At 38.0% G+C, this 27852-nt stretch overlaps 1 protein-coding gene across 3 annotated transcripts in view; it reads right to left on the bottom strand.

Moving 5' to 3' along the window:
- nphs1 (NPHS1 adhesion molecule, nephrin) overlaps positions 1-22367 on the bottom strand; it is a 63004-nt gene extending 40637 nt beyond the window's left edge. Inside the window, exons 1-4 of one of the 3 annotated variants that reach the window (XM_008432426.2) lie at positions 21342-22367; positions 18052-18145; positions 10121-10309; positions 4300-4422 (exon numbers count right to left, since the gene is read on the bottom strand). In XM_008432426.2, the coding sequence (XP_008430648.2) occupies positions 4300-4422; positions 10121-10309; positions 18052-18115 (376 nt within the window). In that variant the 5' untranslated portion in view covers positions 18116-18145; positions 21342-22367. Of the gene's footprint in view, positions 1-4299; positions 4423-10120; positions 10310-17289; positions 17429-18051; positions 18564-21341 lie in introns of those variants that run through there. The other 2 variants (XM_081597255.1, XM_081597256.1) reach the window with 2 other exon arrangements.
- Positions 22368-27852: the final 5485 nt, after the last annotated feature.

A 27852-nucleotide genomic window follows, 5' to 3' on the forward strand; every position in this document is an offset into this window, starting at 1 on the left:
AAGAACGCTCCACCATCCTTTTACAACCCATCTAACTCTACAGCATGCACAAGGTGATCATCAGTAAAACCGGACTGATATCACAGACATTTTGGAAGTTATGTTAAATGAGCACTATGGCTACAATACATGTACATTTTTAAAAGCATGCAACAGCTGTGAAATCAACGCAAAGGAACATTTAATAATATAAAAACAACACAGGTTAATCTGACTCCCTGTTATCTTTCTGTTTTCTCAATCATATCGGAAATTTATGGGAAATGCCGAGAAGGCATATGTGAGCAAGACAGCCTATAAACATAGTTCATTTACAAAAGTTCTGTCAGAAGGAATGGGCCAAAATTCCTGCCAACTATTGCGAGAAGTTATGGAAGGAAACCCAAAACATTTGAGTCAGACAGTTTAGGTTAAATGAAACTAAATACTAATGATGCCTAGTGTTGTCTACTCAGACACCACCGTATATCATTGTGTTATTTATTTGATGCTTCCTTCTCCCATTTCCTTCTCCAGCCCTGGTGGATCAGCTAGGATATGCCCCCCCCGCCCCAAAAAAAAAAAAAATTATTTATATATATACATATATATGATTTTTTTGTAAAGTCCTTCCCCTCTTTCAGCACGACCCACAATTTTTTTATATAATTGACAAAACAGAAAGATAACAGGGAGTCATATATATATATATATATATATATATATATATATATATATATATACGCACCCCTACACACATATGTGTGTAGGGGTGCGTGTGTGTGTGTTCGTTTTTCTGGATGAGCCTGTTCTGCCATAACAGAATTTATTTTTAGACGTTACCAGGAATGCCAATAAGTGGAGGGTCCTGTCTATGCTAATTAAACGTTCAAGATAGAATTAAAAGGAGCCTCTTAAGTGTCCCATTTCACTATTAAGCATGACGTCCCCTGGTAGTTATGAAGGCAGAAACTGACGCTTTAACATCAGTCGAGAACTCTAATATGCACACCATCACATCAGTGCATAACTCATCAACCTCTGATGAGAATATATCTTTGGTAGCTGTCAGAACTTTTTAAGAACAAGGATGAAAAACGTCGCTATGCTTCATGTTGCTTGTGCCCCGATTTATAAGTTGCTCCATTATTCATAACAGGGAATCAGAAAATGAAGGCTCATTATATACTCTTCAAGAGCTAAACTCATTAGCTACCACCGAAACCTTGCCATAGCCCCAGTTCCTAAAATGTCCTCTAACCTCGAAGCAGCTGTGATAATAAGCTCATACACATACACACTCACGCACACACACACACTCAATCACAAACATGTGCATATTTCTGTAAGACCCGGCAGAATGAGTAATTCAGTCTAAAACCAGAGCACATAAAAAAAAACTGTTTTGAACGTCTGCAGGAGGCATCTGTACACGCAACATGATGAGAGAGAGAGTTGTTCATTAATAGGATTAAATGCTAAGGCTAATGGTACAAACCGAGACACAGGATGTGTCAGGTATATGATATGTGGCACCGCGCAGGGTAAGTTTTTAGCAGCAGAGGGAGGAGGAGGTAGGGGGTTTCAGCAGAGGTTGTTATTGTCATGGATTACTCACTGCCACTTGATCTGCCTATAGCAGTAATCCCCTATCTAAGCTCCACAGAAAGGCAAAAACACACAGGAGTTATGTTACACCAATGGATATGTCTTGAAAACATCTCTTTGTAAGCCCATGGATGGGGGCTTTATTGACATTTCGCTCTCTTCCCCTCGCTATTCATTTCCTGCGGTGATTTATCTTGAATTAGTCAGTCATGATACCAATTTTACAACCAGCAATTTCAGTTTGGCTTTATTTTTTTGTAAATTCCTTCCCCTCTTTCATAAGCCAGGTCTTCATAAAGGGTTTATAGTGTTTTGATTTGATGCAGAGCTTGATGAGATCTGGCCACGGTTGACCGGTTGGAGGAGGGAGGGGTGTTGGGGATGGGGGGGACCTTGGGAGCAATCGTCGCCTTGATGGAGGAGTCTATGGGAAACTCATCAGAGGCTGTGCTTTCAAAAAGGATGCACACTTTCCAGTCCCAGCTCAGCACTAACACAAGATTGCATTCATCAGCTCATTATGAAGCCTGTGATTTCTCACATATTTTGAATCACATGAACAGCTGGGGTGGAACTAATGATCCTTTAGGACAGACATTTTCAAAGAGCTTTTTAAGGTCGTCGCTTCATTCTTTAACCTTTTCGACAGGTGTAGCTGCTGTCCATTCTGAAATGTAAACAGCCAAAAAACACAAAACCGTCTGTTGTCAATTGTGGACAAGACTCATTATCTGAGCGTGTCAGAAAGATGCCCGAGCTACGCAAACATGATGCCTGTGTATTTTGACCTTTCTGGCAGAGTCAAAGGCAATCTTGTTGGTTCTGTGTACGTGGGCGCGCATGTAGAGGGCATCTCAGAGGTAATAAATGTGGGAGTCAAACCCGCTGTGGCTGCAGGTGTAAGGCCTGCTGCAGGATACGGAGCTGCTGCAGAGCAGAAAGGAGCGCAGTCATTTAAAAGAGACGTCTGCAGTCTATGGCTCTTGCTACCCCGCGCCACCCGCCATCCCTCCTGGCAGCCCATTGATGTCAGAAAAACCTGCTCTCTTCCCAGAGGAGAGAGACTGCTGAAACTGCCACAGCGAAAACCCTTTCAACCCCCCCCGTCAAACCTTCACCACCACCCCCACAGCCGTATTACCAAAGAAAAAGCCTGAGCACAAGGGAGAGAGTAAAAATTTCTGTGACAGAGAAAATGGGAAGGGGCTGGGGGTGGGTCTAAGTAAATGAACTGTGCCTGGAGAAGAAAGGTTCTTTTAGAGTCCTTCCCTGACCACATATGGGCTCACTCCCACAGGCAAGAACGACGGGAAAGGGTCGTTATAGAATGGCAACAGGTGGTCCAGTGTAGTCTTACAGTTACATATGTTTCACTACATGTCCAAATTGAACTTTTCAATCACCTCTGTAATAATTTATTCTGTGCAAGAGAGAGACATTGAACTATCTCCCTTTAGGCTTGCCAGGCTGCACTGTTACCTTATATGTTACAGATGGTGGTAATAACCACCAGACCCACCGGTAGAAGGATTTTGGAAAAAAAAAAAGAATAATATTTAAAGTGTTACAAAACTTTTTGCAATTTACAGATCCATCTCAATAAATAAGATTATCAAAAAGTTAAACTGATAGTTTATATCGATTCATTACACACATAGCAGTTTATTTCTGGCGTTTACTCTCGTTATTTGATAGTTGTAGCTAACAAAAATGTTGTTTTCCAGAAACTAGAATATTGGATAAGATCAATAAAAGTGGAATTCATGTTGTATGGCCTACACAATCAACTAGGAAACAGCTGAATTGTGATATTTTTTCCATCACACTGCCTCTGACATCCTCTTCATGGAGGATAAGCCACGAAAGGTTACCATTAAAGAATTTTGGCTGTTCAGAGTGCTCTATCCCAAAATATTGATGGAAAGTTTAGTGAAAGGAAAATGTGTGCTTTGAAATGGTCCAAAAGGAAGAGGAACACTGCTGTGTTAAGAGGACTGAGAAAAAGGCCCTTTTGAGAGTTTGGAGGTGACAAAGTGTGAACTGTGGGTGGAAGCTTCAAAAATCTCCACACAGAAAAGCACCTCAGAATCCACGTGACCAGCTGCTGCTGATCCACTGTTTCATCGAGTCTAAGGTCTTTCCAGCAGAATAACTTGTTCTAAATGCTATGGAGAATCTATAGAGTGTTGTCAAAAGGAAGGGTCACAGGACGTCTTCCTCAAAGAAGACAAGCTTTGCTATGGCAGCTTCCTTAACACCTCAAATGCTATACTGTATATTCTAAATTTCTGTAAAACTGCAATTTGGGTTTTTAATCAGCCACAATCATTAGCAGAAATAAATTATTACTACTGTGGTAAATACTACATTAATTTCACTAATAATACTGAAATAAATTAACTTTTCAAAAAATATTCTAGTTCATTAAGAGGGATATGTACATGTGCAAAAAAAAGGAAACATTTGAGTTTTACTGTACCAGTGATTCATTCATTTTGTCTCTGCTACAAATGCAACAGTATTATCTTGAAAAAAATGAAAGCTCTTTATCAATAGAAATGAATATTTAACAGCTCTTTATATGCTGATTACTGGTCAAGAGGTCAGACATGTTATTGGAGTAGAGATAATGTGTGCTGTGCCTTGTTGAACATGTATCCAGCGACTTACAGGCAGACAGACAATCAGACAGACAGACAGTCAGACTCTCACTTTGCACGGTGAGAAAGGCTGGATTGGAGACAATAGCATCACTTCTCTCAGATTGGCCGGCTTGGCATTCAAAGAAGGCGTCGTCATCAAGTTGTGCGTCTTCAATCCTGAGATTATACTGTCCTGCGCAGACACAGAAATGGGGAAATGTACTTAAGAAACAGCTTTTTTTTATTAGAAAAATCCAACAGAGGCAACAGTCACATTGAGGTTGTCATTCATTATGAATCATAGTTTAATGTGCAACCTTTCAATGGGATAATTCAACTCTGAATATGTTTAAATGGATATGTCAGGATCTTTGAAGTGAGTTTTTGTTAAAAGGTTACAAGCAGCTTTCTTTAGACAACTCACCAAATATTTTATGCTCATTTCTATTACAGAGTTGGCTAGTGTTGCCAAAAAACTTCATACCCAAAATTAGAAACAACTTCTAGAATTTTAGACACATGTTTTCTATTCTGATGTATTGGTTAATGAAGACATTAGAAAGCCGAAATATATTTCTATTGCACAAAAATATATTATTGTAGAGCTTCACACCATTAGGAATTAACCTCCTTAAGATTCAGATATGTTTATGAACACTTTAATTGTGAACCTTTCACAAAAATGCCAAATGATTTTTTTTAAAAAAAGCACTTAATACACATGAAAAGCTTCACAATAGTTCTTCAATATACTCTAAAGTGATAATGAAAACTAAAAAGAGTTTTCTGTCACTGACTGCTTCAGATACGAAAGATCTAGCTTCTTGTGCAATGATAAGAGTAGCTCTTTACAATTTATAAAAGAAGAAAATTAACAGTATTCAGTAATATCTGGGTGATCTGGCTATAAATAGACAATTTCCTTTTAGCTGTAGAGTTGAAACATCACACTCTTTGAGAATCTCTAATTTCTTGCTCCAGGCATTCCAATTGATATGCAAGTTGCAGTGTACTGTATACTTGAAGGATTGTTTTTCTTTTTTTTTTCTTCTTTTTTTTTTTTTTTGCAGGAGTTTCCAATGCGGTAAATAAAATCCAATCTCTAATTCAAAACGCGAACTGAATAAACTGCCTATTATTTGCTGCCAGACAGAGTCCCTCACTATGTATCTCCCCTCTGCTAGTCTGGCATGCCAATGGGGCTTGATTTGTTTGATGCGTTGCCACAACCTGTGGGGATTAGATGATGCTCACTGTTGGTTTTCCAGCTCCTGATGGCTCACGGCCCACTAACATGTGGAAAATAGTATCTTGGTCTGACAACCACTCAGGCCTAAAAACGCATGTGTCAAGTAAGCTGGCAAGATAATTAACACCAACCAGAAGCAATTTTCACATCTAAGTTATCATTGAGTGCAGAGAGTGGGAGAGACACTGAAGTCATTAATCACGTTCCTCTTTTCTGAAATTATTCACAAATAGTGCAATCAAGTAGCAGCAAGTGTGTATTTATAGCGGAGGAGATGGTGGAAGGCAGGGACGTGATGTGCCATTTTTTCCTATTACTTTCTATTTATTTCATATAGATTAGAACCTTAGGAGGCTTTAAGATTGAGTATAGATACAAAGACATAATGACTGCAGTTAAAATTAATGCTCCCTATGCAAATCCACATTATTTGAACCAAATTAAAGCTGAAAGTATATCTTACAACATAAAGTCCTCCCTTGTAAAATGTGGTTGCCTTTTAAAAGTATTTGTTTTTAAATGAAATCCCTTCCTTAGGTGTTTATCTTAGCACATTTTTTATACTAAATCATTTCCCACAACAAATTAATTACGCCACGGTCTCACATACATGGGGTTGTGTGAAAATTAGATCACAACCTCAAATCAAACCATGAGTCTCATTTAAACAATGCCTCGCAGATAGGGTAACCTGCTGAAGCGTTTTTTTTTGTTTTGTTTTGTTTTTAGAGAACATTTAACACGTCAAAATCAATGCGTTTTTAAAGCAAGGAGTAAGTGAAAACAAAGAGTAAAAGGTCCAAATCAGATATTTGAGATTTAATTTCTGATTTCCAAATCAACCGTTTGTTTTCTACCCAGTCAGCTGATAAAAAGCAGGTAACATGTTCCAAAAAAAAAAAAAAGAAAAACCTTTTAATTTTACAGTTTCAAATGACTTTCTCACTTTTTCACTACATACCGCAAAGTTTTTACTCATGTCGCACTCCTTCTCTGTTTCACCAGGTCCGAACTAGTTTTAAGAAAAAAATGAATGAGGTTTCCTTCTGCTGCACACAATCTGACTTCTGTGAACTGGCTGAAGGCTCTTTATCGCTTTCTATTTCCTTTTCTTCCTCTGTTTGAAAATTACAGATTCAAAGGAAAAGGAAAGAAACTTTGGTGATTGTAAAAGCCTACATGAAACTTTTACTTAAGACTGGAGAAATTGGAGGGGAAGGAATTTTCATGTTTCATGAATAACACAATCAATCATTAATCCATTTAATAATCTTTCATAATAGTTGTGTTATCATCATTGTGGAAAATATGCAAAAACTTGGTGTTTTTTGTGCTCATTAATAATTACATTTCGCCTCATTGATTGGCTGCAGGTCAGGTATAATTAAATCACTGCTTGTGGGCCAATCATTGAAAATAAATTAACAAAGACATACTTCATGCTCTAGTGCGCCGAACAAGCTGTTTTATTGGCTCATCTGTGTTTGTCTTTACAATAAGAGCTGTTACACGAATCGGCCTGAAATCTTGCAGTAGATTAGGACTCATGTCATTCCATATTTATATCAGTCCTTTGCTTCAGGGGGTTGAGGGGAAAGGAAGTGCGCTGCCTCTACCTTGAGTGTGTGTTGAAATCAATGCTGCCCTCTCTTGTCTCTGTAAAGGCATGATTTCAAGCTTTTTAAAGCATAAATAAACACCCCCGATGATAACAATCGGTGAGAACTGGTGGCCTATCAAGTGTAGTCAAGTGTCATCCCAAATGATTTGGGTTCGTTCTGGGCAGAGGAAAGTGATTGCATACATCAGTCTGCAGTTACCTTTCCTGGAAATTGTACCTGTGCTGATGGAGATGTTATTCATAGGTGAGTGGATGAGTGTATAGCATGCTGAGTTTGCCTGTGGTTCAAGTGTTCAGTGGCGCAGGTTCTTATCTCAATGTTGCAGACGTTTTTTTTTTGTTTTTGTTTTTTTTTTAATGTTATTTCTATATGGGCATTTAATTGATGTTTGCTTTGAATCGCTAATCAGCAGATAAAATGACATTTAAGAACTATAAAAGGTAAAAATGTTATTGAATAATTTATTTTTTATCAATATTTTATTTAAAAATAAATTGATTACTAAATTATAGATTCAGGGCTGCACAGTGGCGCAGTTGGTAGAGCTGTTGCCTTGCAGCAAGAAGGTTCTGGGTTCGATTCCCGGCCTGGGGTCTTTCTGCATGGAGTTTGCATGTTCTCCCTGTGTATGCATGGGTTTTCTCCGGGTACTCCGGTTTCCTCCCACAGTCCAAAAACATGACTGTCAGGTTAATTGGCCTCTCCAAATTGCCCCTAGGTATGAGTGTGTGTGTGCATGGTTGTGTGTCCTGTGTGTCTCTGTGTTGCCCTGCGACAGACTGGCGACCTGTCCAGGGTGTACCCCGCCTCTCGCCCGAAACGTTGGCTGGAGATGGGCACCAGCACCCCTCCCGACCCCACTGAGGGAAAAAGGGTGCAAGAAAATGGATGGATGGATGGATGGATTATAGATTCAGTATGTAATGTGTGGCATGTGGAAAGTGCTTCAGAAGATTTTCATACAGGAGAAAATATGCAGATTTTTTTTAACCCTTTCATGGTCACTACAGTGGACAGCTATCTAAAAGCCGTTTTCTTGTGCTTCTTGTGGATTTTTACGTTATAAATGCACACAGACCACTGAAGTGGATGCTAATGCATCATAAAATACACTATCAATTACTGGCCATCAGCTGCAAATGCAAGAAATTATTTTTGTTAAATCCAATATGGCGGACAGACAAACAAGCATGCCAACCGACCAGGTCCCTCCTTCTACTGTAGACGACTCTTGCCGGTAACAAAAAATTGTGACATCAGATAACCCCTAAAGAACAATAGTACTGAGGTATTTTTTCAAAGAACAACTTTGTATTTGGAGAAAATTACAATTGACCACCTAAAAAAAAATAAAAAATTCCTGCCTTTTTTATGCCTTAAGAAAATAAAATAAAAAACATTGAAAGAAATCCTGACACAAAGGATCATAATTTATGCATGAAAGGGTTAAAGTTTATGTTAGGCCACTGCTTAGAGACAACATCAGAGGTGACTGAAAAGTAGCTCAGTGGTCCATGGATATCTTTTCATAAGATAGCAAAACTTTCAATTTCATTTGAAAGTCTAATTCCCAGAGCCCAGAAGAAAACAGGCACCTATATTGCTTAAAGTCCAGTGGGATGTTTCACGAGTCAGTCATTTGTTAGGGTTAGTCGGCTGTATTTCCTGAAGTCCAAAGTTTGCATACCTGTCTATGAGGAAACTAAGGAGCAATTCATGCTTACAAACTTTATGGAGGTATTGATTTCATATCTCAATAGAATTTGTTTTATGTATTATTCTAATTTTCTAAGAAACGCAAGCTCTAGCTGCACGTAAAAAAATATATAAATAACAAAAATAAAGGGTTGAGATATCACTCTGTGTGAGAACCCATACAAAATAGAAGGTTTAGTATTTGAAAGAATTACAGAAAATATATATTTTTCAGAGATACTGCACATTACTGAGATGCACCTGTATATTTTTGTTGATGTTTTATGTGCATGGACTATGGTTCCCCGAGCGTGCATATGTCACTGGCTGTCTCCCACAGAGTGCAACAGTGAAGTGTGGCTCGTCGAGTTGCAGGATGATCAGGAACAGATGCTCCTCTCCTACTCGGGATTGCCTTCTAATTGGCTATTACTTTTTATAGACTGTGGTGTTCTGCAACACACTTTTTCCCCCTCTGTCACATTTTACTGATTAGCTGACAGTTCTGTTTTTTTTCTACTTTTTGATATGCCAATGACAGGATAAGTGGAAAGTGTAATCACACGTTTTTATACTGACCCGCAGCATTTATAGCTCACGTTTTTCATGGCAGTGTTGCTTTATCAGTTTAACCTCATTTCCTTTACTGTGAAGTACCCAGAGTGTGTTATTTGATGCATCATCAATTTTGTTTTTGGTTTTTTTTACTAAACTTATGCAAATTAGTATTGACAGCCTTGTTCTATACTGCAACTTCACAGTTAAAGCTTTACGGTAATTTCTATGTTGTGTGACTTTTAAACAAAAAGACTTGCATTGCAAACATATTTACAGTCCTTGAACTTTTGCATATTTTCTTACATTACAACTCCAAAATTAAGTGCGTTTCATCTGGATTTTAGGTGATAAACCCAAAGCAAGCACCATGTAGATATGAATTTGGATTTATTTACAAATTTCCACCTGACAAACAGGAGTTTTTTTCTTTTCACTGTCGCAACATGCGCAGCCAGTATAAGAGATGGCTGCAAAGTTGCCGACAGGTTGCAGAAGACTTCCATTGTTGATAATTGTTGATACTCACTGCTTTGACTTGCTCTGACACAAGAATAATGCAGACATTTAATTGATGTTTATGGATGTTAAAAGACACATTTTTAAGTTTAAGTGGTATTAAATCATTTCTAGGCACCATATTTAGCCAGAACAACTATAGCATTTACTCTGTTTGTCTCATTTTTGTTTTGGCTCAGTTTTTTGCTGCTTTTACTTAAAATCAGTCCATCAACTCCCTACAGACCATTTGGGTGACTTTTCCTGTTTACCTCTCCTTCCAATCATGCTGTAGCGTGGGAAGCCTGGCAGGCTTCTCTGAGGTCCCAAAAGAAAGCCGTCTTTCGCCCACTGCACAATCCCCGAGGCCCTGAGGACCTCACACTTCAGCACAGCTGTGGCTCCCATTCGCACAGTGAGGTTCCTGGGCTCAGTCCTGAAGGCCTGCTGGGCATGCGTGCCTGGAGACATAAAAAGCAGAGGGAGGCAAGGAGCTGGAGTGGAAGAGGGTGTAATGGGAGTTAATGCAAAGAGATAAAAACGAACGAGGAAATCGGTGCGCGAGGAGTGTTATCAAAGAAGTAAATGAAGTAGAGAGAGCGTGACATAAACATGCACCGCAGGGATGCAGTCCTGTGATCTTTTGTAGGAGAAGGCATCCCCATTGTGTGTGGACACATTATTCATCCTGGCATATGTTTTATTGATGGTAAACTGCGCTGATACGGCTCTGAAAATGAGTCAATAAAGTAATTACGGCAAATTAAATCTCCCCTCGGTCACACAGATATGGTACGGGGAGGTGCAAGAAAAAGCAGGGGGTATCAGAGACCTTGTTCACCTGTGGTTTTTCTTTAATGTCGATGTCCCACCAGCTAATTCCTTCTTGGAAGAGTAATGATTATCACTTTAATCCCCCTTGTTTGTCATAGGTAAGGTTGGCCATCCTTCAGCCAGACTGTGAAGGGAAATTCACTGGTTCAGTGCATCTGAATCAGAAAGGTAACTTTAATGCAGAACTATCACCAGGGTGAGGATTATATCATTATAATACACAGAATAAATTCAGTTCAAGGAGCCCTGTGCAAATACTTATTCCAATTAGCAGCTCAAATCAAAGCGTGGGTCTCGTTTAAACAATGCCCTGCAGGGAGGGTCTGCCTGATTTCATTGAGTTGCTTAAATCTTGACCTTCATTGAAGCAATGACCAAGTTGTTTGTGAAGTGTATGCTCTGTTGCATCTGACAACATGAGTGAGAGGCAGAGCTCTCAGATCAAGGCTGAACCAGTCACCTCACGTCAAATATGAAGGGCAGGATTGGCCATAACAGTGGATGCATACAAACAGCCAAACACAGAAAGTGTTTTTGCATACAGTTTACATAAATGAATACTCAACAGAGATGCAGAATGGCTGTGCTTTTCTGAAAATGCAGGGATATATCTTATCAACTACGTGATAAAATTTCATTTGTGTGTTCTTAATTAAAATGTATTGCTCAATCCGGAAAGATTTTAGAGCTTCTTAATTTAATAAAAGTGGTGTTTCTTTTCATATAAGTATCTGTTTTACGCTAGTAACAGTTAATCTTATTAAAGAAATACATTTTAGATTTAAGAGGACACTATTGATTATTGAGCTTCTGTTTTAGTCAGGATGTAAGCCATGTTTCTTTTCTTTCTGTGTTTTTTTTTCTTCTTTTTGTCAAGTCTTAGTGTCAGCCATAGGTTTTCCATACATTCCTGTCTATTATGCTCAAACTAGAATCTTCCTGTACCATTTGCTGTCCCCTTAAGTACACTATAGCAAATCAACCAATTACATTCAGCATCTAGACACGGTAAGACAAGTTAATGTTTGAACCGAGCATCAGAATGGGGAGGAAATTGGATTTTAAGACGCTAAACATGACACGGTTTTTGGTGCCACACAAGCTGGTCTGATTAATTTGGATACAGTTGATTTACTGTAATTTTCAGACACGCACAACCGTCTCATGGGTTTACAGAGAACAGTCAAAAGAAAAAGAGAAAATACGCAGAGAACAGTAGGTATGTGGATGAAAAATTCTTGCTGGGCAACAAAACTCAAATAAACTCTTGTTACAGCAAGATATGTAGAAAAATATTGTCTCTGAGCGACAACACATCAAACTTTGAAGCAGATGGGCCGCAGCAGAAGAAGACCAAATCTAGTGACACTCTTGTCAGCTGAGAATTGAAACCTGAGGCTACAATTCTTACAGGCTCCTGCAAATTGGACAATAAAAGATTGAAAAAAAAAAATGTTGCCTGTTTTGTTCTGTCTCAAATTCAGCTGCAACATTCAGATGGTGAGATTAGAGTTTGGGGTAGACATGAAAACATAAATCCATCCTGCTTTATATCTGTTGTTTTGATTGGAGGTGGTTGTATAGCATATATTTTCTTGGTACTCAGTATCATTTGAGCATGCCTACTTCCTACCTAAGTAGGAAGATGGGTACATAAGAAGATGTACCCATCTTCTTATGTCCACTCCATGCAGGATCATGCACCATGTAACAAAGCCCAAATCATCTAGTCCTGGTTTCCTGAATGTTGCACTATGCTCACTGTGTTCTAAAGTCCAATTCTCAATCTAATAGCCCCCCTTTGGGCTGTGATTTACATCGTATAATGTGCTATCAACAAATCTATTTCAAGTGTGTGATGCTGTCATGTCAATACACATCAAAAACTTGGAGGATTTTTTTTTTCTGATGCTTTACAGCTGCAGTATTTTACTTTTATAAAATTAAAAATATACAGGTTACATTGTTAAAATCATCACTATGTCATGACAGTATGAGACAGATAATTAGTGGAAAAAATCAAGCTCCTCTACGTTCTTCTAGTGCTGAGCTAAGAGGAGTATTTTAGCACTGTCAATCAGTCTTGTGTATTCGCTGCTCACACCATTCCCCTTGCTCTCTGGTATGCTACAGCTTCTTCCCAACAGCAGAGCCTGTCATGAATGCCTGGGCTAGTTAGTATAGCCAAACAGTTTTCCTGTAACAGTAAGTTGTTTCTCCACACTTATTGACAGCGTTATGACCTTCCTCCTTGCTCTGATTGGTTGCTTTCGACCGGGAGCGCTGCATTTCTGAAAATGGCAATAGCACTGGGAGGGGGTGGAAGAACTTGATTTTTTCCACGATTATCCATCTCATTCTATACCGTCATTACAAGGTCACTTATTTAACATATAAATAAGTGACCCTATTATAATCTCAATAATATTATTATTAAAGTTAGATACTGTAGTTTTTTTTAGATTTGTGCCACATGGAATTAAACCCATTAACTTGTCCAGCAAAGGTCTTCCGACCAGGTGTTGGCCAAACATTTTCAAATTGAATGTTTAAAAAAGATTCACGTTAAAAATGATTTGATACAATCTTGTGAATTTCCAATTTAAATTCCTTACACCTGTGCAAATTTCCATAGGTTAACCTAACTCGATTGTTGAGATATTTATTGTAATTAGCCATAAACTATAAACATGACATCATAACAAAACAAAAATTACATTATTACTTTTGATGTTTTACCATCCTAAGATTAACAGTGGTGCTAAACTGACTAGCCTTATTTTTTAACAATTTCTCACAGCAATGCAGTTTTATTTCTGCTGCTCAACGATATCTGGTGTTTAACATATCTTGGCGTTGTGTAGTTATAAATAAACTGTCTCAAAGACATATGCATTTCCTTAAGTTGGAGTCAAAGAACAAATTCTTCTTCCTACTTTCTTTTTCACTAGTTTATGCATTAAAAATATTTTTTTTATTTGTAAAACTGCTCTGCTGCTGCCATGCAGCTCGGTTTGTCTCAGCTTTTGAGTCCCTGCAGTTATTTTCTGCTCCATTTCAAAGTTACTTAATCTGTGTGGCAATTAACATTCCTTCTTCACTTCTTGCATTCTACCTTGTTTGCCTCTTGTTTTGCTCTTTGCTCAACTTGTATCATCAATCACTTTGTGGTTTAACTGTAGTCCAACCCCTCTGTTTATTAGCTGTCTGTTCCTTATTGTTTGTCGTGCTGTGCATACCGATATTTTTAGTTTGCACCTTATTTAGTTATTTGTCTATTATATCTTGAACCATTCCGTGGTTTGTTCCAAAGCTTGGATTTGTGTATTTTTTTTTTCTTTATTTTCTAACTAAAGCTTCCCTTTTCATTGCTCCAACCTTCAAATGTTTCTTACCTTTTTGTCCTCTCTCTCTTTGGAATGAACACTCAGATAAAACCTTGCACCATGTTTTTTCTTAAGGATGTCAAACATTTCTATAGAAAAAATAAATAAACGTACATGTTGATGTCGTTGCTAAAAATGCTGGATGTTTCTGGCATGCAGTCATAAACAACCTTTTTTTTCCCCGTGTCTAAAGATATTTATGTCATTAGGGCATAAATAGGTAAACACGGTATCTACAAACAGTATTCACTTCCTTGATGTTTTACCTTTTTATTGCTTTTACAAAATCATGAGGAACAAAATGTAGCTTTTTTTTTTTCTTTAAAAGAAACAATGTTTTAAATTTTAAAGTGAAAAGTGAGTTCTATTAAACTTTTACAATTAGATAAAAATACTAAAGATAAAAGAAATCATTTTGTATTTATTTTACACATTTTATGTGTTCCCCCTTTTTAAAGTAACTGACCTAATCCAACAAAGGATCAGTCAGTTGGTGCTTATAGTCTCACAATGAGCGGAGTGGAAATCACCTAAGTGTAATGACAGTGTCTCAAGTGACAGTAGTATAATGATGCCTGTGTCCAGAACCCATTCATTGGCTAAAACGTGTTCCTGGATCCCATAACAGCATGAAGACAAAAAAAAGAAAAAAAAGAAAATTCCATGCAAATCAGTGAAAAGGGCGAATGTGAGGAGCATTGGTATGAGTGATCAGCTGTCAGATGGTTCAGGAATTATCTTTCAGATAGAACTCAATGTGGTTTTGCAGATGGGTTGAAAGCATAATTTGTGGACATTGTTAAGAATGTCCCTAACGGTTTCATTTTGGCTGAAGTTCTGTTTACCATTAATAAAATCGAATTGGGAAAGCATTTGTAAAATGTTAAGTCCCGTCTGTATGCTGATGATTACATAATTTATCTTGTGATGGACTCTGTTAACTAGGCTGTTGTAGAGTGTCAGACTCTACAACAGAGTAATGTAAAATACTAAAATGTTACTTTACATTTTAGAAATTTTCAGGAATATGGTGATGTTTCATGTACTCACTAACTGATTACTATTATGACAATTACTAAGCTAACTTCACAAAATACTCTCAGTACACTGTTTCAATAAAGTTGTAGTGGTGAAAGGTATTTTTAATCATAAACATATCATGTTGTGACCTTCATAAAATAATGGCAAAAAAAAATCACTTAATTTGCCTAAAGTGCTTTTATTACTAAAAAAAATTTTTTGGAAAGAAAGAGGTGGTGATTTTTTTTATTTATTTTATTTTTTTGCTTTTTGCCAAATCACTTTTGGCAAAAAAAAAAGAAGGTGATGATATGGTGGAGCTAATTATAGGCAGCTTAGGACAAGACAGACTCATAACTGACTGCCTCATTAACTGAACAGCCACATCAAAACGTAATTCTTCTGAAATAACTTTAATGCCAAGAAATCTTGACAGGCATATATAATGAGACGCCATCTATATGGCTAACAAGAAGTGGCAAAAATAAATGTAAAATCCAACCACCAATGCTTCTGCTGAGAGTTAACATCGTGAGAGAAGTTAGGTCTTTCATGCACTAGAAAAATCTAGTCTGGAAAAATTACAGACATAATCATGCAAAACCATGTATATACAGTCAGTCTGAAAGCTTGAACTGCACTAAAATATTTGTTTTTGACTTAAGTAACTAAAGTAGGGAACCCGATTATGACACTCACAAGCAGCCGGAGAACATGCAAACAACAATATTGTGTCTCAAATGACTCAAGCTACACACAAATAAAGAAGCCTTGTACATTCATTGTTATGGCATTGAAAATAGCGCTCTCAGTAGATTACTCTCTTGCAAAGATTGTGAAAGCAGCAGATATGCAAGTAAGGACATCAGTTGACAAGAGCTGAATTTTATTATAGTGCCAGTTTCAGCTGAAAACATTTCATACATTCAGCCTTCCACAATGTTCTGAACGTTACACTCAAAAGTAAAGCTATTTATCCATTACTTAATCGTGGTTTACTTAAAACGAATACCTGTAACACAGTGGTTCTTAACCTGGGTTCGATCGAACCCCAGGGGTTCGGTGAGTCGGTCTCAGGGGTTTGGCGGAGCCTCTGCCGCGGAGGTAAAAACACACTTGTGTAAAGTCGTGATGACGCCCCGCTTTGCCATCACTTGCTGCAGAGGATCACGTTACATTGCTTAGCCAATCAGTGCAGCGGAGGAGCCCTGATTGAAGGAGCTCGACTCTCAGCATGGATTTGAACTTGTGTCTTTAATTAGTTCAGCAAAACTCACCGTTTTTACCAAATTCTATAGTCTAAATCTGCTCCTTAGTCGCATCTTTTCGGGGTTGGTACTGCCTCTAGTGGCGTGGGGGTGGTAACACAGCTAATATAATTACATTTCTAAATCAGAATACCGCAAAGTATTTTGTGGAGGGGGTGGGGGGGGGGGATGAGAAGGGTTCGGTGAATGCGCATATGAAACTGGGGGGTTCGGTACCTCAAAAAAGGTTAAGAACCACTGCTGTAACATCTCGGTCTTGGTCTTGCTCTCGACAAAATGGGTCGAATTGTTTAGGCCAGTTTGTGTCAAAAACACCAAAACTTGACTCCCTTCTATCTTCAGATGCACAACAAGATGAATGTAAATTAAAAGCAACATAAGTTATAACACAGCTGCCTCCCACCATCTCTGAAAAAATACTGTTATTATTGCTAATGACCGCAAAATTGTGTTGCATGGAAATGTTTATCACAACAGGCGGCTTTTGGTCCTCTGATTTAAAAGCGGGCATTTCTGTTCACATGTGGTGCGGTTTTGCTGAGCAACTATCTGCAACCTGACTGCAAAAAAAAATAAAAAATAAAGTCTGTTTTTCAAAAACAAAACAAAAAATTAAAAATGGGAAAAGGAAAAGCACCTGTAAATGTTGTCCACCGTAAGGATTAACAAAATGCAAAGTGAGCAGTGTGTACAAGGACAGCTAATTAGCAAAGCCAAATACATAAAACCCAGTTTCAACACTAGCTTATAAATGCTAAACCTGCATAACCGTAGAAACACACAGCAACGCTAGTGCAACACTTAGCTATGGCTGAGAGTTTGCGCCTTCCTTTCGGCTCGGCGCTCTATGTGCACAACTCACTGAATCAGCAGTTGCTGAAGAGGAAAAATAAGACTCGTTTCATAAAGCCAATAATACAAATCCAGTCTTACCTTTGGTGTTTTATTGTCATGTATGTGTTAGAGAAAATATTTCCCCATCACCCATCATCCCTGGTGGCTACGTGATTTTTGCAAGTCGGTTCAGATGGTTTTGGGGAATTCCCCCTATGACGCAATTTGCATGCCTGCATGAACCAATAATGATATTAAAACGCAAAACAATTTATTGAATTGTCCAGGATATTTAACTTTAGGAACAGTAAGCCTTTTTAACATAAGGTACTCTGATGAACTGCTTCTTTTCAGATAAACAAATATATATATATATATATATATATATATATATATATATATATATATATATATATATATATATATATGTATTTTAAAATGACAAATATTTATTAGCCTTTTTTTTACGATAACAACATTGGAGGAGGTGGAAGAGCTTGATCTTTTCACAGGTTACCTGTCTCATGTCATACTGTCACGACATGTTGAGATATTACAATACGGCCAAGACAGTATCTTGTATAGTGAAGGCTATAACCGTGCATTACTTAACACAGAATTAATTTAGAATACAAATATTTTAACTGACCTACAAATACTTTAACTTACCTATATTACCGTTACAAATACGTGCCAAGTCATATTTGACCCAGATTTACAAATGATCTAATCACACAGTAAGAGTTCCATAAAAAAAAAAATCTTTGGTTTTAGGTTTACCCAAAACAAAAGAACCTTGAAAGATGGGACCTGAAAAGGCCATTGTTACGTAGATTTCAGCTGCACAGCAACATCTCTTACCCCAAAAGAAACACAGAAATGGTAGAGTCCAAGCAGACAAGATCCAAGCTGACACAAACTCCATTTTACCATTGGCACCTGACCTTAAGGAATCCTGAAAGAACCACAGACAACAAAAATTTATATAAAAAAATGCACACATGTGAATTTGGGGTTCAGAAGTATAGATGTGTTTTTGTAGACATTTCTGAGTTCTGAGGGACAGGCTCATACAACCAAGTTTTAAATAAACTCCAGTCTGTTTTATTAAGCAGAAACAAATCCAGGTCGATGTAAATCCTTAAAGGGGCAGTGTTATGTATTTTCCAGCCATGTGGTGCCATTTCATACCCCAATCAAGTAACTGTTACCTTCAGTTGTTTTAAAAACGCTGTATATATCAACATAAACATTTCAAGAATCTTTGGCTTTAGGTAAATGGTTATAGTTATATTCAATTATCATATCCTCCTGACTCCAGTAGTTCATTTTTGTCCTCTGTAGAGGACATTTCTAAACTTGAATATCTCCCAACCCCCTGCATTCTACTGAATTAATTAATTTTTGTATCTAGAGAGGACATTTAGGGCTTTTCAATGATACCACATGTGAAAGGGTGGGACTTTTGAACGTACCTTTTTCTAATTCATAAAAATGGCATTTATGACAAAGTAAGTGCATAAAACCTTTTAATACCTTACAAAGACTGTGGGATTTAAAAAAAATGGTGATTGGACAATATTTTTTTCCTGGTAGTCAGGAGGATATATATATATATATATATATATATATATATATATATATATATATATATATATATATATATATATATATATATATATATATATGTTTGCTATGTTTCCCATAGCAAACATACAAGTACAGACAAACTTTCTTGACCTGAAGGAGAGCTTGGAGAGGTTGGTGGATTTTAAGTTCAGCGGGTAATCGCTTCAATTTATCAGCTGCAATAGTGGAACAAATAATAGTGATTAACTTAATTGAAAACTAAATATTTTCTCAACTGAATAGGCAAAATGAATTGGTGGCAACTGCTCTTTGACGCATCTCCCCCGTCGATTAGTTGCACTCCAACAGACTTTGATAAGACTTAACTTGCACTCAATTATTATTTGCTCTCAAAACATTTTGTGCATTTCACAGCCCCCACTATACTCTTAGAGCACACCAAGCCAATTATATCCTCCTTAAATGAACAGAAAATCCTCTGTGAGGTTGAAAATGTCCATCCTCTCTTTATCTCTGCCACATGTGGGTAAACACAAATGGTATTATTTTATCATTCCATTTGTTCTCTTTTTCTTTCATATGGATTGCAATGTACTACTTTTCTTTTCATAAGTGAGTGATTTCACCGCACAATTAAAAATCCAAAATATCATTCATTCCTTTGGGATTCAAAGCTTAAACATCAAATCTTTACTGTGAGAAAGGGAAATGTTAGTCCAACACACAGAAAGGTTGCTGCTAGCCTCATGAGTCACCATTTTCATTGGGACTCTTAATGAAAGCAGACATGGCCTGTCTGACCTCCCCACATTCCCATTACCTAGTTAAACAACCTCCTTAATTGCTTTAAAAATACAGCAAGTCCCAAGAATGTTCATTAAATGACGCGAGTTTGTTTACTTTGTATGAGAAGTCTCTGACGATGTAACATTTACAGAATAAGTGTTACTTGTCATTCAGATTGAGATTATAAGTAGTGGCTGAAATGGTTACTCAATTTTTCTTTAAATAAAAGAAAAAGATTTTGCCAAAAGAGCTCTTAACACTGCAGTTTTTTTTTTTCCCTTTGACCTTGTTCTTCACCGGCTTCTTACAAATGCAAATTGCCAAGTTTGATTTGAAATTTGATTTGCTTTAGAAAGAAAAAAAAATTGCCAGTTCACCCCACAAGGACATAAGAGGCAGGCGAGCTCTTCAGCGTGACCGTGACAGGTAGCTCGTTTTAATGGCATCTTTCATAACATCATCAACCGACTCAATGCACTCAGTCCAGGACCAATTTAACACGAAACTCCATGAAATCAGTCAACGTGCAGAAAATGAAGTTTTACCCCTCGTGCGGCAGCAGTTCAATTTAGACGTGGTCTGACATCTTAATGCCAACCTAAGGTTTTTTAAATCTCATCGTTTGCCTTCGGGTGCAAACAGTTACAACGGCTGCCATGGGAACCACGCCAGCTTAAAACTAAAACGGTGCTAGATGGTGTTAGATGACTTCGAGATGCAGATTTGATTATCAACAAAATCATGTTCAAAACAGAAAAGGTGCTTGTAATTTGTATTCTCTGAAAAGTCTTGCTAGGCTGTAAGGAGTTTCATGCCAAGATATTTCATGACATTAGAATATCACCACATTTTATGTCAAGTAAAATCTGTCTCACTTCTATAGGTATGTAACAGTGACTAGTGAAAACGGTGTAGGATGTCACCAAAGCCCTGAATTTGAAGGTTAGTACTTTATATGTCACAATTTTAATCCATGTTTGAAACTCTTGGCTTATTAAAGTTAGCTAAATTATCAGTATCATCTTTTGCAGCTTTCTCACTTTATAAAGGAGTGTTTGATCATCTTTAATTTAAAATATAAAACTCCTCAAGGAAAAACAGATTACTTAAAACACAAATTGGCCTTTGTGAAAACAATAGTGTGTGAAAACACAAACGAGCTTTTTGATGATATTTGTCATTAGGACCATCGATATGTTAAATTTAAACCAACTTAATACATTTTACATACTCATTGGCCCTTCAGGACGGCCTTTCTCATTGAGTAGATTGAAAGAATAGAACTAGATTCTTCATAGTATGCCCAGAACACTGCAGCAGGACATGTAGAAAAACAAAAAGGAATAATCAAAAAGTATTTTCACATGATAGTATTAGATTTGTTGGCTACAGATGATGATCTGCAACATCCCAGAGACGCTCTGTCAGTGACTGTCAAGGCCAATTGTCAAGTCTTGGAGATTCCTGAGGTGTTGAAGAGAGCCCAAACTCAATATCTGTCTGGTTTGTCTGTTTTCCTTTACAGCCTTTAAGTTTTCTGAAATACAATGACTTCACTTCACACTCTTCCACACCTGCTCTCCCAAGAAAAGGGTTGAAAAAGAGAGGCAAAACCTCCTTTCAACATCTACCAACTCAAATATCTGCCTGTCTAAAGCACACAGAGAGGAAGCATGAGGCAGACGCTCACAGAGAGGGAGTTTCTTCTTTAAAAAAAAACTGAATCTTTTAACAGTTTTGTGAATTTGCATGAGTGAAAGAGAGCAATAGCTTACCTGTTGAGTGACACCAAGGCTCAGGAGCAACTTTTTGTCTTCCTGATCTACAGATAGCTCTGTGAACGCAAGTGAGCAACCGAGATGTTAAGGAATGCCAATGGGACTCTCCCCTTCACTCACTCCTTCCTCTATGTCAGAGGTGCACAGATAAAAAAAAGAGAGACGCCATATTACACAAACTGAAGATGGAAGTGAGGTTGTGTGTGCGTGCGTGTGTGTGTGACAAGCGTGATGTCTTGCAAAAAGTATCCATACCCATTGAAAAGTTTTATGTTCTATCACACTACAACCACCGGTTTGTGATGTGGATCGTTTTATTGGGATTTTATAGACCAAGACAAAGTAGTGTACAGCTGTGATGAGGAAGGAAAATTGTATATTATTTCCAAAGCTTACAAGTTAAAACTGAAAAGTGTGGTGGGATTTCATATTCATCTTCCCAACGTCAATACATTGTACAACCTCTCACTGCAGTTGCGGTTGCATATCTTTTTGGAAATGTTTCAGCCAGCTCTGAACATCTGGAGCGATAAACTTTTGCCCATGCTCTACAAAATACCTAAAGCTCTGAATTTTTTTTTTTTTTTTTTAGCACCACAGGGATCTGGATTAGAAAATTGATTTTTGTGAGCATCAGTTTTCAAGTCTTGCCACAGATGCCCAGTTGAATTTTGGTATGGGCTTTTAACACACCTTCTTAACACATCAATGTATTTTCCAGACTCTCCTTGTCAAGTCTTGTGCAGTCTCTCACATAGTTTTTTTTAGCCTCACAAGTAGTGATATGTATTTGGCTTCATTCACATCCCTATTACCTCCAATCAACTTAAATTTGATTTAATCTAAACAGAGCATCCTATTACATACGTTTGCTGCGTCTCCTGAAATGGTTGATGGTAAACTGCAAACAGGACTTTTTATGTTGTTCTTCTCTCTCTTCAAACGAAACCTAATTTGTGAAGCGCAGCACAAATACTTACTCTGTCATCAGATTATTCTACCCAAGTAGTGAATCTCTGGAGCTCTTCCAGATGTGGACCTCTTGGGAACTTTTCTGATTAATACTCTCCTTGTCTTACATGATATTTTAGGCGAATGGATATATCATACTCTTTCCATTTACAAATGATGGATTGATGATCGTTAGATCTGAAGGCTTTTGGTTGTACTGGGTTTTATTTAAAAGTAGCATAATAAAGAAAGGTTGGCTGTAATGTCTTCAGATCATTTCTTTATTAAAGGCATTAGAAACCATGTATCTTTTTCCTTACGTGGTACAGTTATGTGCCACTTTGTCTGGTCTGAGTCCCAGTCAAACAGGCCAAGGTTTGTAACTGCAGTATGACAAAATGTGGAGTAGAGGAATATGAAAACTATGGTAATGCACTGTATTCCTACAATCTGTTTCTCTTATTCAGTTTAGTTTAAGAGTTGGTCAAACTTGTTGATGCTGAGTTAATCAAGATTATTTTCTACAGTAGGAGAGCAATTCATCCTTTACACAACGCTTCATCAATTTGGTTTATTGTTTTTTTTGTGAAAGTAAGATGTATATGTCTTTTGCTGCTGCTCATTTGAACTCGTCTCTAATTTCAGGACATGTCAAACTCCAGTTTTTTATTTGATTATTTTGTTTCTATGTGTAAAACAGAAATCAAAGAAGGCCCCTTTTCTGAGCACTACAATGTGCTTTGTTGGAAGCAGCAGAACTGCTTCAAATTTCCTGATGTAACACGGATGTCTTCACCGCTGCCAGTCTGTAACACTTATACATAATAAATGGATTCAAGACTTCACACATAACTGTATTTTCTGCAGGCTTATATGCTCCACTGCAGAGCTAGAGACAGCGACCAGTCAAATTCAGTCTGAAAAGAATTTTTTTTTTTTTTTCCCCAAAATATTGACCCTCTAATACTTTTGTCAATTATATACTTCCAACTGAATGGTGTCTGGAGTATACCACCATTTGCTCAGTGGAACATACTGAAAGCTCTCTTGGCGAGGCAACTTAAAAGGTCATGTTTGTTTCCCCCTCCACATGTATCTTTCAGCTGATCATCCGATGCTCTGCTGCACTTGTGCTGTGACTCTGTGTCAACTATACCGCCCGAATGTTTTATGAGTCTATCCCTTAAGCAGTTACATTGGGGCATCTGCAGTTCAGCTGTGCAATAAAAATATCAAGTGATGTCTGTTAAAACATTGGCAAGAAACTCCTTATCTGTATTGCAGGTAACAAAATAACAGTACCTTGCAAAAGAAAACACTGAGCTTTCCCTTAAGAGGTTGTGTAATTAAAACAAAATGCTTTGTGTTTTGTTGGGATTTCATGTGGTATGCTAACACTAAGTAGCATAACAATGAAATAGAATAAAAATGGTACATGGTTTAAATTTGTTTTAACAAATAAAAATTCTGAATGGCATGATATGTTGCCTTAATCAGCCATTTCTACTTTTTATTCCCTAAATAACCTTAGAGGTTTAGATCAAATTATGTTCAATAAGTTATAAAACAGCCTTAATATGAATCTAAATAAGAACGTTTGGTAGGGATTTTTTTAAAGAAAGAAAGAGCAAATATTTAGTTGTGCAAAGGGACTGAAAACATGTTCACACCACACTTTTCAGATTTAATTAAAAGAAAACATAAAATCTATAAAAAAAACATGCAAGGAAGTCTTTGTGTGTTTAAAAACAAAATGCAAAAGAAAATCAAGGATAATAGAACAAAAAAATGCAGAAGCATTGTAGCTAACTGTCTTTGTTTGATGACTATGTACTTGTGCTGATAACATTGCTACTAGTGTCTGTGCAGTGGGTTAATTTATGTCTGTACTTTTATATAGGCAGTGCAGATAGGTGTGTGTGGCTTAGATGTCAGCATTTGGGTTGTGTGGTCGAAGCTGGCCCCACAGACAGTCATTAAAGCCCAGCAGCCCAGGGCTGGAAGGTTAATTCCCCTGCCTGGGGGAAGAAGAGGAGTGGGGTGCTGGGTAGGAGGGAAAGCAAGAAGTAAGGATGGAAGGAGGTGGAGGATGAGGTAAAGAGGCAGAGGGGGCGGGAGCGCGGGGGGAGGGGGCAATGTGAGGCGAGGGGGCTGTGAAGCTGAGCACTCAGTTCACGCAAACAGCACTGTCAGCAAGAGTGGAGTAGCTCCACTGCCAGATGAAGTAACGGGAGGGAGGGTGCAGGAGCCTGACAGAGAGGTGAGGGTGGGGTGGGGGTCGGGGGGTGCTGGGTGCGGTGGGGTTGTAGGAACGGAGTGGACAGAGGGCCTGAAGATGAATGGCAAGAGGGGAGATGGAACGAAGAGGAGGGAAATACAGTAAGAGGTTGAAAAGAATTCATGTCAGGAGGTTGGACTGGCAGAGGGGGAGATGAAGGGGACATGAACGAGCAAGGTAATGGAGCGAGAGAAACGGATGGAGGAAGGAGGCAGAAAGATACTGTAAAATGGACTGCAGAGTGATGAATTGAAGACGAGGGAGGAACAGGGGAAAGGGAGAGATGGGCGGAAGGAAGGCTGACATGAAGGGTTGTTTTGAAAACCAACAGGAAGCCTACTGACTCAGACCAGTGCGTCAGGGAGAGAACGGAGGAAGATTAATCAAAAGAAAACAATAAGAGCCACGGAGAAAAGCAACACAATGTGTGGAAAATGGAAAGATGGGGTCATATCCAGGGGATTGATTCAGAAATGTGGAGCAGAAGCCAAACTGCGTGTCGTACATTACTTTGATATGTTGGAGTTCCTATACATGCCTGAGGGAGGGGGTTGGATTCATGAAGAAGTGGCAGAAGGTGTGACAGAAATATGCTGGCACAAACAAAGTGGGTGCCACCAACACAACATTGCTTTACTATGAAATTATTTGGCAGTTTGTATTAAGCAACTTTTTAAAGAAAGGCATATCGAGTTGACTAATTTAAGGCCGAAAGGAAAAGGCGGTAAGAGATTGAACAGTGAAACGGTACATCCATTAAATTAAACTACACATCACAACTTGTAATACATTTTATATTTATTTTTATTGTTCTGTTAACATGTAAGATGTATTTTTCAAACTATAGATTACTTTCAGTGTATTGAGAGTGAGCAGTGGCTGGTTGGACGGTTGTGCCAACAAGTCATAGTATCAAAAACGGCAAACAAATTACACATGCCTACTGCTGAGTCTTTTAACAGTCCCAAAGAAAGTATAATAAGGAACATATAAAATCAATCCTTTATAAATCTCAAACTGTTTTATTTCTGTTCAGTAGGGATCAATTGAAATTAGGTTTGATTAACCCAACGGTGTTGAACTAGAGATGATCAAATTGCACAAATTGCTTCTTTTTTTTTGGCCATATCCAAAACGTTCAACTGACCCAGGCCTATTTTACATGAATCCGATTTCAGCAACACTTTACGGCGACCGAAGGTTCTAACAAAGGGCACCAAAACTGCCTGTGCATCAAGTAGAGCAGCAATACACACTCGCTCTGAGTAACTAACTACAGCTATCTGACCTGATGATCTGATTGGAACTCAAGCCTCTGCTGCCTGCCACAGTACAGCTGCCCTGTCAGTGATGCTTCTGTTTTCTAAATCTGTAGACAAGGTCAACATGTTTTTTTTTGTTTGTTTTTTTCCCTAGCCAATCTGGCTCACAGTCGAACAAAGAGGGATGAAATTTAACAGACAGCAACAAACTGTGAACATGCATTTCCAGAAACCAGAGATGACAATTACAAGCTTCATTACAACCACACAAATGATGTTAAGAGGGCTTGCTCAAGTCTAACAGACACTGACTCTCTTTCAAAAGGTCTTTCATGATGAGAGTTAGAAGAGAAACCCCTGTTGTTGAGCCTAAAAAACTTGCAGACCAACTGAGCACGTGTTTGTACATAAATGGGGCTTCAGAACCATTTAGATTTTGAAAAAACCGAGTTAAACACACCAATACACTTCTTGTTGTTCCCATCAATCCCCATCCATGTGTCACTTTTCCTGCTGGCACCAGCATGCAGTTCAGAGCCGGGCATGTGTGTATGCACAAATGTGTGCATATGTGCTGTGAGGGATGGAAAGACTTGAGACAACCAGCTGCGGTGTCCAGATTGGGAAGGGATTATTTCCCAAATCTCCTTCATTTGCCCCAGCTGTCTAACAAGCTCCTACATAACCATGTTAATTCACTGATAGTGCCACACTGATTCTGCTGGTAATAACAGAAAACCATGTCCGATCAAGGAGACATTCATGGCAACACTGAACCCAGATCTTTGCTCACAGAGCAAGTTTGAACATGCTAATTTCATGGTAATTCAGTTATAATAAATTTTAACTGCAGTTGCTGATGACGATGAGAAATGAGTTGTTGAGAATTACTATAAATTTACAAGTGTTTTGCTTTAAATTCAGTTTTGCTGCATATTATTGGTGCAACGACATCTGTAGATGACTGAAAATCATCAAAAAGTACCATCACACCCCTTAGGTGAATAGTATATGGACTTGTTGAATGTTTCGCAGTGCATGATAAGTGTTTTAGGTACTGGAGACAAACAATGTGACTGAAAGGTAAATGAAAATCACTAGGGGTAAACAAGGACCTTTTTATTAATTTAATTCATTCAATTCATTTTCTCATTTCAAAAACCGATTACATGGAAACAAGGAGGTTGGTATAAGACTGTGTGATCAAGACCAAAAATAGTTTACTCTTTTAAAATATCAAATTTTGAAATGAAAAACGATATAGATATATCAACAGAAACCATACCTCAAATAAAGACCTGTTTAAATAAGGTGCATCACCAAAAACATAGAATGAGGGTGGAGAGCTGGTTCTGAAGTGCCATCATTCAAATTATGAAATGTTGGGATTTTTAGTGGTGAGTTTGCATGTTGAGAGTTGTAAAACTTCTCGATTGTCAGTTATCTAAGAAAAAAAAAATACAGAAAGAGAGTTTTTGCTTGTATCAAGTCCTAAATGTCTATGGTGTTATAACAATGAGCTGCACTATGACCATGTTCCTACCGTCTGTCTGCAGTAGAGATGAGCCTCACGTGAGCAGCTCACATCACAAAGACAGGCAGGGAACTGGAGGAACCAATATCAATATCTTTTTTTCACATTGCAAAAATTGTAGGGCCTTAAAAAGGTGTGGGCTGGGTCCAGATTGTCTTGCTGTTCAGTATGAATCCAGATAAGAGTCCAAACTCTGGGAATTTCTGTGGCCCCCCATTGAGGTAATGATAGTGAAACTGAATTCAGCTCTGTCTGTCTTGTTCCTGTTGCTCTAGGATTGATTGTTTTGCAACTTCCATTGAGGTTGAAGCAACTGTGGTAAAGTGGTTTGATTTGGGAGCGTACCATATCTGGTGAATTGTATTTTTGTTGTTACTGGTCTGCTGTCTTCTTTTTTTTCCTGTTTTGATCGTGCACCTCCATGTGGCTCTTGAGCATTGCTGAACATGACTGCTTGTTGCACTATTTGTGGTTGGATCTTCA

The sequence above is a fragment of the Poecilia reticulata genome, chromosome 16 (assembly GCF_904066995.2).
Source record: "Poecilia reticulata chromosome 16, P_reticulata-male-v2, whole genome shotgun sequence".
Lineage (NCBI taxonomy): Eukaryota > Metazoa > Chordata > Actinopteri > Cyprinodontiformes > Poeciliidae > Poecilia > Poecilia reticulata.